At 42.7% G+C, this 13,556-nt stretch overlaps 2 protein-coding genes across 7 annotated transcripts in view; one reads left to right on the forward strand and one right to left on the reverse strand.

The window, feature by feature from the left end:
• The first annotated feature begins 9 nt into the window (after positions 1 to 9).
• Positions 10 to 11,196, forward strand: CUNH11orf16 (chromosome unknown C11orf16 homolog). 5 transcript variants are annotated; one of them, XM_035890960.1, is made up of 8 exons: positions 10 to 640; positions 1,863 to 2,067; positions 2,869 to 3,028; positions 4,191 to 4,419; positions 4,968 to 5,633; positions 6,097 to 6,284; positions 8,015 to 8,255; positions 11,111 to 11,196. In XM_035890960.1, the coding sequence occupies exons 2-7, from the start codon at positions 1,901 to 1,903 to the stop codon at positions 8,198 to 8,200; spliced, it is 1,596 nt and encodes a 531-aa protein (XP_035746853.1). In that variant the 5' UTR covers positions 10 to 640; positions 1,863 to 1,900; the 3' UTR covers positions 8,201 to 8,255; positions 11,111 to 11,196. The 5 variants fall into 5 exon arrangements, with proteins under 5 accessions (XP_035746853.1, XP_035746852.1, XP_035746854.1 ...); XM_035890959.1 differs by lacking the exon at positions 11,111 to 11,196 and adding an exon at positions 8,652 to 8,733 and having other exon boundaries at positions 10 to 2,067; XM_035890961.1 differs by lacking the exon at positions 11,111 to 11,196 and adding an exon at positions 8,547 to 8,628 and having other exon boundaries at positions 10 to 2,067.
• The window catches only part of AKIP1 (A-kinase interacting protein 1), a 4,598-nt gene continuing 658 nt past the window's right edge, over positions 9,617 to 13,556 (reverse strand). The window contains exons 2-4 of one of the 2 annotated variants that reach the window (XM_035890966.1): positions 11,020 to 11,133; positions 10,669 to 10,719; positions 9,617 to 9,775 (exon numbers count right to left, since the gene is read on the reverse strand). In XM_035890966.1, the coding sequence (XP_035746859.1) occupies positions 9,632 to 9,775; positions 10,669 to 10,719; positions 11,020 to 11,133 (309 nt within the window). In that variant the 3' untranslated portion in view covers positions 9,617 to 9,631. Of the gene's footprint in view, positions 9,776 to 10,668; positions 10,720 to 11,019; positions 11,206 to 13,556 lie in introns of those variants that run through there. The other variant, XM_035890965.1, reaches the window with a different exon arrangement.

Here is a 13,556-nt window from a genome sequence, read left to right on the forward strand (position 1 = left end):
AAAAAAAGTTAACATTTGTTAAGGAGAAAATTAAGATTAGGGGTCATTTAGGAATCACAGCAGAGATTAACTGGTAGATTTCTGCATTGTGTTCTGGCATGTTTTCGGTATGCACTTTGCAGGGTAGAATTCATTAATCCTTCCACTTTATTGTGGAAAGGGAAAGTTTGTAAAGCAATTTGACCTCTGCTTGTGTCTGCTTCCACGTTTGTGCCCGTGTTTCAAACCAATTTATTTGTCACACCCGGTGGTGGTAGGCTGCTTTTTCTGAATCTGAACTGTAGCTTTGTATGGTGCTGGTTTTTGCCCTGCAGTAGTAGGCAGAAAGCCTAGAGGATGCTGCACCCTCTTATAATCCCTTTTCTGCCCCTGCAGTCTTTCAATGCAATATCTAGATCAGTGGGGAGTTGAAAATTGAGTGGATGTATGGCAGGCAAATGGTCCTCTCCGTAGTCATGTTCTGCTGGTTTTGAACTGGTGAGGTCAGGAGGCTGATCCTGGTTCGAACGACTGTGGCAACCTCCATAGCAACTAGCAAACAGTGGCAGCAAATGGCTTCCTGCATCAAACAGGCAAAAGGGCAAGACTTCTGCATTGGGACTAAATCTGAATCAACCAGATGTGGTGTTCTCAATAGCTGGTAAGTTTGAAATGCTGATGTGTTGAAGTACTTAGAGTTATCCAGAAAAAAACCCTCATAAAGTGTTGTGCCATTGCCTTTGTTAGTGCCCTGTTTTATATAGAAATCGGGGACCTGGCTCTCAGCAGGAACAGCACTGAATGGATTTAAAATGTGCTTTAATGTAGAACTGACAGTTGCATTGCTTTGCAAAGTGTTACTGATTCCATCTTTCTTTCGTTTATAGTAGGGGAGTTTGTGGAGTTGTGAAACGAGAGCATATTGTGTTGATTTGCTGACTTAAAGACATGTTTTGCAGCAGTGAATGCACTCTCCTTGCTGGGTTTGGTGTGTTAGTTTTCTGAAATTATGTATATTTGGGAGGCCTCCTAGAAAGGACTCCCAGATCATATCTCTTAGGTGAGAGACAAAATAACTCTGAAACATAATATGAGCACTTAAACTGTATTTTGTAAAGTAAATTGGGCGCTTAAAACTTATATGTTGTTGAATTTCCATGTAAATTCTACCCTAAGCGTGCTAAACATTTCTAAGCAATATTAAAAAAAAAAAAAGAAAAAGGAATGGAAGCTTGTCTACTGTATCTTGTCGGATTACCAGAGATAGCATCACATCATCAATCTTACTGTGACAGCCTCTGAATAGTTATCACTTGTCAAATCTGAGCATCTCATTCTTTCTCGTGGCAAGCCATAATCCTACTCTTATAAAACATGACAGGACAGCTGAAAGATGAAAATATTTCCTCTCAATACCTCACTATAAATAAAACAAGTAACAGGAAACTGTAACCTAACATCATGTTCAGAAACTGTCATGTTTACTCAGCTTGTCAACTTCAGCTGTAGCTTCTGTTTCAGCTTGTAAATAGGGAAGGTTTGGCTGGGGCTGTGTACCAGAGAGCTTTAAAGGAGGGTGTAGGTGTAAGAGGAAAACAAACGTTGGAGGGAGGTGAAAACTATTGCTTTCCTGGGGATTTTCACAGCATTTCTAGTTTCCTTGGGTGTTTCTGTCCCTCTACCAGGTTGGGATTTGGGTAACTGAAGATCACTGAAGTCAGTGATATGGGTTCGTCTGACCAAATGCCAGTCTGGATATTTTGGATTCATTCTTTTGAAATAAAAATAAACAATTAACAAAAGCTACTGTGTTCTTGAGGTACACTGGAAACCATTTGCTTGTGTTGAAAAATGCTGGTACATTGTCTCTTTCATACCCACAGATCACAACTGAGTCCTGCAGGTGGCTGCTTTTGCAAGAATGGCTCGTTCGGAAGGGTTCCTGCCTGCAGGTCACCGGTACTGCAGTGCGATGCCAGCTCCAGACAAGTTCTCGTGCTCCAGCGTGGTACCTACTGTCAGCCCCTGCTGCAGGACCTCTTTTGTAGGGCATCCTGCCTGGATCGCCGAGCCCCTCACCCCCCAGAGGTAAAATCAAGTTCTTGTTTGAGTCTGATTTGTTCTTTTTCATGATATCTAATAGGATAAAATGGGCTGGTGTGTCAGATTAATAAATTAGCAGCTTGAACATCATTTGAGCCTTCCACTCCCCTGCACTGGTAATTTTTTAGATGGTATCAGGTAAAGTGATTTACTACCCTGGAGATTATGAAAAGCAAAGCCTGAGTAAACCTCCTATCAAAGAAACATTCCTTTAATGTTATTTGGATAAATAAAAGAATCTTGTGTTAGCAGCTATCTTCTGTGAAGTGTTTCTAATGCTTTGTGACAGGGGATTATTTTCCCTGTTTTGAGCTTGAACCTGTCACCAACCAGTAGCTTCACTGTTTACTTTCCTACTTTTCTGTTCAGTGGTAAACTATCAGCTACAGTGCTCTCGAGCGCACTTATGCTATGCTCTGTGCTGGAAATGGATCCTTTCTCCTGATCTTCAGAGCTGCATTGACTTGCCATGAAAACAGCAAAGGGGCTAGTGCAGGTAATGCTGGCCTAGGATTCCAGTGTACTCCTGGCTCAATTCCTCTAAATCCAAACCCAAAGAAATCCAGGTAAAAACATGCGCTGATGGTTGTTTTTTTTTTTTCTACAAGAGCAAGGAATTGTCCCAGCACAAATAAGTTTTCTGTTTCTTGCCACATTCTTTGGCCTGTGGGAGTGCTACAAAATGAGGTGGAGTGATCCAGTTCTTAAACCTGACAAGATTTTTTTAAATTTCATGACCTGCAGAAGCTGTTTCTCCCAGTGCTGACCCATTTTCTTTTCTTGAAGGTGCCAGTGGATTTGCCACTGCCTCCCCTCCCTTGGCCCAGCACAAAAGAGGCTGAGCACATCCGGAAGATCAGTGGGCATCGACAGCAACGTCCCTGTGCTGGTGAGAGGGGAACAAGATGGATTTTATTACCGTGGTACAGTAAAAGAGGAGATAGAGGTGAGTAACTGTTGCTGTGCAGTAGTTGTGGGTATGTGTAATAGGGTGTCTAGTCCACCGGAAATCCTCATGTACCACCTGAGTTTAGTGTTGCAGTTTCAATTTCAGCTGGCGCATGGATTAGAGAACAGATCACCAGGACAGACGATGCTCACGGTTATGTTGATTCATAAAGCTCCTGACATGCCCGATTCCAGGTTGTCCTCACCTCCTGCTGCCTGGCACGCCGGGTGAGCCTCTTGTGTGCAGCACAGCCTCAGCGCCAATGACCAGATCCTTTTCTTGGTCCATTTCTAGGAGTGAGGAGGTGTGTTTTGGGGACCGTCATCTTGTGTGGAAGATGGGTGCCCCCCAAATTCCTCCCCAGCTCCTGGTGAGAGCAGAGGTGGTGTGCACCCTGCAAGAGCAGGTTCTCTGCTTCTGCTGGTGCTGGGCGTTGAGCCAGGTTTGGGCAGCGTGAGTGCTGTTCTGAGCAGCGTACCAGCTACTGTTGTGTGTAGACACATAACCATCAATAGCACAGGAAAAGCGTTACTGTTTTATGTACGCAATTCCAGATTGAGTCAGCTACAGACCAATGGCTTGGTGTCTTTTCAGAAATGTTAGTGAAAGCTTTAATTCATTAGTTTGTTAGCACTTCAAACTTAAGAGAAAAAAGAGCCTATTCTTTCTGAAGAACAGGGAAGTATCTCATTTCATTGTTGATGGAAAGCCTCTTGACAGGCCTTAATTTAAAAGAAAATAAAAATTCCCAACAGCCCGCCCAACAAGCAGAGTTAATGTTGTATGTAATGAGAAAGGACTTGGGCATGACTGAAGAGTGGCTTTGGTATCCCTTGTTATCTGGTGCACATGGTATGGTTTGTGAAATCCAGTTGCACTCCATCTATAGCTTTTTCATTTGTGAAAGAAAATACAGGTCCTAGTGGCAGTGGGTCTGTACATATGCTTCACGCAGCCTGCTTTCTGGTGAGACTCACGGAGGTTTTTCTGACTGTCTCAATGCTGGACTAACACCGCACACTACTCAGTTACTGTTCAGGCTTGCTTGGTGTTTTGACCTAGCCACATAGCCACGGCATGGTCTCCTGGTGAAGGTTACATGACCTGAGCATTACGGAGTGTTTTTTCAGAGGAACTACTATTTTGTTCCTGGTAACAGAGTGAAAGAGGCACATTCCTGGTGGAGTTCGCCAGACCACTTGTGTCACATGGAAAGCATCCAGTGTGTGTGGGAAAAGCAGCAAAGGATGACATCCTGGAATATACAAATGGGATGAAGCACTCCTTACTCCCTGGAGACAAAGTGCTGGCACCCTGGGAGCCAGATATGGTCAGGTACGGCCCAGGCACTGTCCTCACGGGCATTGAGACAAGGGAACCCTTACGAGGTAAGAAAAATGCCACTGCCACCTTCCTCATGTTGCTCTGGGATGTGAGAGAGACTGTCAGGATAAACTTGTGTTGTGGTGCTACTGCCAGTGAACCACCAGTGCACAGACAAGTTTAGCATTGCTTAAAGCTTGCAGGAGTTGATGGGACTTGCAGATGAATGTGTGTGTGTAACCTCACCGGTCTGACCACAAGGAAGTTGTGACTCATAAAAATGTCATCTGCGTCCGCAGATGTGCCATTTCCCATCTGCTTGGACAAGGCTGTATCTGCTATGTGAAGGAAGGTGGCCTTTTCATGAGGAATACAAGTGAGGTGGCTCTCAGGAAGCACCCATCCATGCTTAACTGCTCACGTTGGTACTGAGTGGTACATCTGGGGGTGATTTTATCATCCTAACGTAGGAGAGGTGTTACAGAGAAGGATGATAGTAGATCCTACTGCTTGACAGGAGAAGAAAGCGTGTAAAGCTGCAAAGCCTGACCTGTACATGTGCACTGCCCCAGCAGGCCAGCTGCTTATGGCTGCTTACCTTTTCTGTCAACAGCCTCAGAAGATGAAGAAATTATGGTCCAGTTCTGGAATGACAAGAAAGTGAAACTCCCGCGAGGTGTGGCTCTGTGGATCCCTCCTAGCCTGTGGGAGAGGATTGTAGAGATGATCCACATGCCCTTCATCAGCAGGATGAAGCCCAGAGAAAGTCTGGAGACTAACTCTTGTCTTTTTTCCTGCTGTCTTAAACCAGCCCTGATTACTGCTTATGCTGTACATAGCCTTGCCAAACACTGCTTTCTCTGCTCACCCTGCTGGCCACACTTCCACCATCACTGTGATGGTATATGCTGTTTGTCAGCATATGTAAGGTGCATCTGCTGCTGCCGCCGTCCCTGTGTTGATGCCTGGTGGCCTCTTCCACCCAGGTCTCTGGTCTTTCAGAGCGAAACCAAAGAGGCAGAGTCTGGCAGCGAGCCCTCTCCCTGCCTTCTAGAACTGAAAGGCCCGAAGCAAGAAGCAGCAGCAGCAGCTGTGGCAGCATCTTCCCCCTCTTCTGATTCAGAGTGTGACCTGGAGCCATTCCCCACTAAGAGTACTGTGGTGGACAGTGCTGTGAACACAGGCTCCAGCTGTCTGGAGAAGCCCAGGCTAAAGGATTCTGCAAGACCCAAGTGGAAATACTGGGAAAGAAGCCACAAGTCCCATCCCAGTAATTCAGGTACCTTTAAATACCCCCATGGGGAAGCAGCACCCAGAGGGGGGAAAAAACCAAATGTGCTCTGGGCCCCCTTCATCTGGGCAGTCACTTTGCCTGTAGTTTACTGGTATAAATACTAGAAATTTGCATATGAGTCTTGGATATGATACTTAATCCCTCCCCAACGTTTCTGCTGTCTCACCTTGTGTGCTAGCTCTTCTTTTGGCAACTCATCCATTATAAAACTAACAGAACAATGAATTTCATTGGGAAGCATAGATTATCCCTCTCCTAGTTTGTTCTCCATCATTTTCCTATGCTTTTTATGATGCTAACATCTTCATTAACCTTCGCAGCTAGTCCATGCAGAATAATCTGAATGAATTCCTTTCAGGCTTAAAGTACATTTTCCTCTCTTCTGAAACGAATGTTTCTTCATTTCAGTTCTGGTTTCACTCTTAGATACAATTTTACTCCTTCCCAGGGCCTGGCAGTCGCAGCAGCACATGTACAAAGGGCAAGCTGGAATCCAAAGCCATCTCCACTGGGGACAGGTCCCGTGTTGCTCTGACTAATCAGCGTGCAGTGTTTGAAACCGTCAAGCAGTCTCCCAGAGGGCAACTCACAATGAAAGAAATCTTAAGAGACCAAGATTTCAAGCTGTCACTGGGGGTAAGGTAATCTGTATTCATACTGTATTTATGTAAGGACATGGTTGGTTTGACTAGAAGAAACATTCTTGTTAATGGTCTGGAAGTTGGCTAGAAAAATACATTGTTTCTAACTTCACTGCTTGTTAAGCAGGAAACTTCTCCACTAATTAAAACGAAACAAAAATCCCAAAACCCTAAGGAAGGGCTGAAGCTACTTGGTAAAATGGAAAAAATTATGCCAGTAACTGTGTGAGCCTTCAGTAATGCAAATTTCAATTCAGAAACTTGCCAAATGCCCATTGACATCAATCCAATGAAGTCCTATGGAAGTAGGTACCTACATGAGTGGCCCTAGAAATGGACAGATGTGGCTGTTAGCAGCAATAAAACACAAGAAAAGATTCAATCTGGAAAGGTGCTGGGCTCTGCCAGTCAAACTCTGATAGTCACAATCTCTCTGAAAAATAAAAGCAGGGTTTTTCTAGTAAACAGTCTTGACTGAGTATCTTCTCTTGCTCCCTCACAAGAAGCAAGCAGTTTAAACAGCAGATCCCTACCCTGAAGCTAGGGGATAGAGAGTAAGCAAACTGTCACAGCTAGGAACAAGGACAATACCCTGATTTTTAGGTCTGGTTTCTGTTGGCCATGGTCCCCTTCTGCTTTAGAAAAACTTGGCATTCGTGTTCTGATTTTTTTTCCCAAAAAAAGCAAGCACAGAAAAGAAGAAAAAAGCTTGCAGGAAGAAGGGGAAGATGAAAGAGAATGGCAAGATGAACAGAGACACTGGTCTGCACAAGAGCATCAAGGGTACAGTTAATAAATTGTATATCAGAAATCAGATATTAGCTCCTCTGTACCTTCATGCTCTTGCTACTGTGAGCTGACTGCAGAGTAAAACTTTGAATGTGCTAAACTTGCATGATTTTCTTAAGGAGAAGATTAATCTGCTAATGACATGTCTTAGTGAGCAGAGAATATACTGGAATGTATTTTGTATTCTCACAATCATAGGTATTAATTTTTAAGCAGATGCCTACCAACTTATTACCTGTATGGTTCCTACTTTATTATTTAAATAATCATGATTACCCACCTTTGCAATTGCTTTCCTAGGAATTTTTAGGCCAGTATGGAGCTCCAGGCAGACATGCTCTGTATTAGCAAGTGTCACAGCTGTGCACTGAAGTGACATGCTTTGCCTTTTGGTAGAACTAAAAAGAAACCAGAGCGGTTTCATTCTAGCCCCAAACCAGCAGCATGAATCACATTAATGGATGCAATGTGGTAATACAGAGTATAACGACATACTTTTATTCCTGTAAAATAGCCCTTGGTCTCTTTGAACCCAGGGGATACATTGCTACTCCTTGAGATAGCTGAAGCAGTTTTATTGTGTAACACAGCCTGCATAAGAAGTAACTTGCAACAAACAAGTGAAGCTGGAGAGCGGGCTTCCCAGATGTGCTCTCTGTGGTGCTGATGTCCTCCCACTGTAGTCATCAAAAATTCTCCTAGCTTCTAAAGAAGCAAAGTTTTTGGTCAAAGCCTAACAGCTTCTGGAAATCCTTTGGTCTTACAGTGCACTTCTGTGTTTCAGCAGTAAAGTTTGCACTAGCACAGAAATGATACCATTGTTAAAGCTACGTGAGGCAGAGGTACCTATCTTACAGCCAGCAAAGCAGCAGTTACAAAGACACTGGTGCTGTTTTTTTAGACTAGAGTTCCAAGCGATTTGTTTTTGTTCTCCAGGAAGAAGGCTTTGCAGCATCAGAAAAACAAAGATATAAAGCAGCAAGAAAGAAAACAGAATCAGATGATAAATGTAAGGCAACTTGCATAGGAGACTACAAACTTGATGACACAGACCGTGTCGGAAGAGGACAGACAGAAAAAACAGCAAAGAGCTCACTTGCAATACAGCACAGAGAGACATGATCAAACAGAATTCAATAAATTTACAACTGATGAAGTTCAGGAGCTGAAATTTCAGGTAAAGTGCTTGTACTATATCAGTGTTACATTTATTAAGTAAATCAAGTTCTGATTTTGGTGTTCTTGTAGAATGTATTTATGGATAACTGTATAATTTTAATAACTGAAAAACCTCTTATTTCCACCCACATCGAATATCAGCATCCTCATTCTTTACTCCAAGGTGTTATATTAAATTCCTAATTATTTGGACTTTACAGTTCTGGAGAGATCAGGTAAACTAGTATGAGGGCTAAGAGCCTGAACAGAGGCACAACAAGGGTCTAATAAACCTCCGATTTGTCTACAGTTCTCTGGAGGCAGCAGGAAGAATTCAGCAGAGTGATTTCTTTTTGTAGAAAGCCAGAAGGAATGGAGAAACAATACAAGCTGACAGCTGAAAATATTTTTTCAGGATTAAAGCAGAAGAGAAAGTAGCCACAGGGTAAAGGACCTGCTACTGTGGATACAAACAACAAAATGCCTAGAGATCCAGCATTCAAGTCACTGAATCTTATATTCCCATGAAAATTAACTGAAACCTTAATACCATCAGCTACAAGAAGATTATGGATATATATAGGTCATGTCACTAATTCTAACCATGGAATCTGATCCTTCAGGAGAGTTAAGTATCCAGGGAGTCTCTTTAGTGGGACTGCTCATGTTTAAAGTGTAAGAGCTTGGCCATAAGCTGCAGTATGCTCAGTAGTACTTTTCCCCTGCAGGAAATAGGAGACAATTCAGGGTACCCTACTGCCTACTGAAAAAGGCAGCTAACTGGTCTTTAGCCTAGGTAAGAGCCTGCAAAGAGACAGGACTTGAAAGTGTCAAATATGTGCCTATACTAAACATATGTTCAAGCACCTTCCTGAGTTGGGGTTCTAGATGGTGAATTTTATTTGCGTCTTATTTATCAGATTAATAAAAGTACAGATAGGAGAGATGCATTGTGAGCCAGCTGCTCTAAAATCAGTGCCAGCCCACAGAAGCTAATGTACATCCATATTCATGCCACATGGATTATGCTTTCTGTGGTCAAGAATGTGACGTGGACGTTCTTTCTGAAAATAATACAAGAGAAGCTGTCATCACAAAGACCATGTATTTTATTCCACTGATCGTATCTTTAATTGTTTAAAGCAGAAGAACCTGGAATTACACAGTCACATAATTGGATTTAAGGCACACATGTACAAATATTTATAAAATCAGTGTACAAAGTGGGCTGCATATAATTGCATTAAGTAGAAAACAAATATACAGGCCATAAAAATGGAGTCCCGAAGAGGAGGATACTATTAAAGTGCTAACAAGCAAAGATATACACAGTTCATTACATGCATTAAAATAGCCTTGTATTTTATTCCTGTGATTGCCAGGAAACTACAAACATCATAGAACAAAAGTTAAATCAACACTTTGTCCTGCGTTGACATCTACCACATGGGTTTGTTGCACCATGTCCTCTGAGGTTGCTGTGACAGAATAGGTGCCAGGAGAAACTTCAATGTAGATGTCTTTGGAAGCTTGTCTGGTCTTTGAGGGGAGGAAGAAAGTTTCATTACTGTTTAGTCATCTTAAGATTTCCCACAAAAACTTTGAATTTGGGTAAAAAAAAAAAATTACATTTCAGCTGCTGTATAACAGGCAGCATGGACAAAACTGTAAAATGTTTCTGTCAACACAAAGGTTAGCAAGTACCATACTGAAAGTATTTAATCTAATGTTTCAATCAATGGAAATAATCAACATGCTGTAATCTTTGCCTCACAAAGGTGAAAGTTACCTATGTAAATGGTTTTGAACATAAACCTGGAAAACATATACACAGCAAGGGTGCTCCCACTATTTTGTGCTGTGGTACAGATTCCATGTTTTTCATCTTTTGTGGATTAGAAGTTCCCAAAATTGATTTGGTGAGGTGATGGCTTTGAAAAAATAATTTAAAAAAAAAAAAATATTCTCCCTGAGGAACAGGAATCTTCAGAGAGACTGTATGAGGGCCGAGCATAACTGGCTAAGCAACTGCTGTGTGCCTTGCTGCATGCCCTTCATCAGCACAGGGAACGTGGCAGGAGCACAAATGAAGTGAGACTGGAGAACTGCTGGATTATCATTGCTGATGCAATTCACAAGAGCCCAAAGTTAATCACAGTGTTTGACCTTCTGTACCAGTCCAAACTATAAAGTAGACTCTTAACTGGTTATGTGCCAGAATGCCACAGTCTGGTTTATAATTAACTCTGCAAGTCTCTATGCCCATTCTACTGCCCACCTTTACATCCATTAGGATTGTGAATGCACCACTGGTTAATCTTCTGTGCCATCACAAAGTCTCTGCACCTGATCACAAATGTTAACCAGCCTGATGCAAAATGATAAAGAAATGCTACACCTCAATTTAAAAACAAAGTATTCTATAAACTTACATGTTGCTGGCAAGTTTGAGCTTGACTGGGTGCTACAGAGTCTTCAGTCCTCTGCAAAGGAAAAGATACTGTTTTCTAATGATACAACACAAAAAGCAAATTAAGCCCCTGAGAGCAGGGATGCTTTATGTGCATGAAACTTTCTTCTCCACAAAAGGACTGATATGACACTGATTGAAGTTACTCTGCCTCACCAATGGGCAACAGAAGGCTTGGATCAGTCCAGGTGTTCATATACCCATGATGTCAAACCACATACATTAGTGTAAGCAAGTGTGACAAACACTAGAAGGATAACAGTTGTCCCATAGCGAGGGAAGGAATAACCTTTAATCAAAACCACCTACTTACCTCTTCTTCGGAGGACTCCAGCTCTCTTTCCCCTGCCTGCCTGCTGTGGTATCTGCAGATGTGTTTGATTTCATGCTCTTTGCATCTACAGGCTGCCACGAAGCTATAGTACTTCTGGACCATAACAGAAACAGAGAATATTATGTGGAGAAGTATAAAGGCCATGCTCACAACTACTGCAGATTTACAATTAAAAGTGGAACTGCACAGCTACTGACCTTCTGTGTCGTTTGGCTGGTCTGTTCTTCTGCGAGGATGAAAATAATGCCTGGATGCCCATAGGATATCTGCCTCCTGGTACAAAACTCTCAGCCCTGTTTTTAGATGCCTGTCTCCTGACACAATACATAGGGATTCTCTGACACCTTGGAACTGAATTAATGAAAATATCAGAAGGAATGCTCTGGAAACATCTACCTGATCAGGCTCTTCAGGAAAAGCTCTGGTGGAAGAAGGCATAGTTTATCGGTCCTTAATAAGGATGTATATGCAAGCTAAGTGCTTTGCAACCTAGCCAGTTGCCCTGGTTTTGGCTGGGACAGAGTTAATTGTCTTCCCAGTAGCTGGCACAGTGCTGTGTTTTGGATTTAGTATGAGAATAGTCTTGATAACACACTGATGTTTTAGTTGTTGCTAAGTAGTGTTTACACTAGTCAAGGACTTTTCAGCTCTGCCAGGTGCACAAGAAACTGGGAGGGGGCACAGCCAGGACACCTGACCCCAACTGGCCAAAGGGCTATGCCAGACCATATGATGTCATGCTCAGTATAGAAACTGGGGGCAGTTGGCCAGGGAGTGGCAATTGCTGCTTGGGGATGGGCTGGGCATCGGTTGGTGGGTGGTGAGCAATTGCATTGTGCATCACTTGCTTTGTGTATCCTTTTATTATTATTTTATTTCAATTATTAAACTGTTCTTATCTCAGCCCATGAGTTTTCTCACTTTTACTCTTCTGATTCTTTCTCCATCCCACCAGGGCAGGGGGGAGTGAGTGAGCAGCTGTGTGGGGTTTAGTGGCTGGCTGGGATTAAACCATGACACCAGCAAAGACTGGTTCTGCAGGGCACGTGCAGGAACAGTGCTCTAAAAGCAGAACACATTAATACTGAAAAGTGAGTTGGTGAAGAAGCTAAAGTGTCTTCAAGACTGGTACCAGTAGCATAGCAGTTTTCAGTATTTAAGTCCACAGCAGCCCTTTTCTAGCTCCACAGTAAAGGGGCTTGAATCTTCCCCACCACCAATTAAATATTTGAGTACAGCTCTGCTGCCATCTATTGTTACCAGAGAACTCTTCCCAGGGTTACCTTTTTGATCACAGGGACCAACAAGTTCCAAAAGTATCTATTTTATTTCACTTATGTGTTCCCTGTCTCTGACTGTCAAGCCTAAACAACAATAAGGCCAACAGCAATTCTTATTTCCAGATGTACTGCTGTGCTTTATTCCTTGAGCTTATGCATACATCCACAGATTTGATTGCTTGTATTGTGGTTTACTGTGGAGCTATGTCCCAAAATACATCAAATACTCTGACCTATGACATAATGCTTCACAGACCATCTCTGTGTCATAGGAGGAGAGACAGATTCTTTTACATGACTTCACAAGAGAAAAGAAATGAAAGCAAACTTGTGGTAAGAAATGTGGGTCTACTTTGGTCCCTTAGTAACTCTAAACAACTCAAATCACAATTTTAACTGTTTGCATTCAAGGGTCTAAATGGTTATGTTCAGCTGTAGGCTTTTATTTGCATTTTGTAAACTTTATCACTGAACTTGTGGATGTGAGAATTCCCCCCCTTCCCCGCCCTTTTATGACTCTCCTTCTCTATAGAAGATGACTGAAGCAGTACCGTCTTGGCTGATGCATGAACGTGGATGTCATCCACTGCTTGTTCCAACTCTAATACTCCTAACAGGGCATAGGACGAGTCTCTCTGCACTGTTATATGTTTGTTTCATCTTGTGTAAAACACTATTCTGCCTCAGTTGTTTTAGGATTCACTGCTTTGAAACTGATAAAGGAGTTGCTTAAGAGCTAATCATCTGGTGTGTGTTAAACTACTGTTTTCTCTCATTTAATTGAAGACTTAGCCTCTGTTATTAACTCTGCAGACAACGAGCTCCCTGCTGCATTACGATAACAGATCCCAAAGGGCATAGACAATGTAAACTGTGATGGAGTTTTCAGAGACTTTAATGCAGTAGTCGGGCTGCATTCGCAAGGATGAGCTGGCAGAGATGAGCTCCCAGTCCCTCCACCCAGAAGAGTGATGACACCTGGCACCACAGCCAGCATGAAAGCAGTGGAGCTGTGCACCTGTATGCCATACCTCTCACTTTCTACTTATCACAAATAAAGACACGGTGCTGCTCAGAATGGAGCCCACGCTCCTTATCCAGTAGCAACATCACAAACTGAGTTTGCTTAAATGTTACTGGGGAGGTTAACTCTAAGTTCAGAGTGAATGTGACACAAAGGACTCTCTTTGCTCGAGATTCAAGTTCTCCCTTACTTCTGCCACCCACCCTGCCTCT

Source organism: Egretta garzetta, unplaced genomic scaffold (assembly GCF_000687185.1).
Source record: "Egretta garzetta isolate BGI_Z169 unplaced genomic scaffold, ASM68718v1 scaffold133, whole genome shotgun sequence".
NCBI lineage: Eukaryota > Metazoa > Chordata > Aves > Pelecaniformes > Ardeidae > Egretta > Egretta garzetta.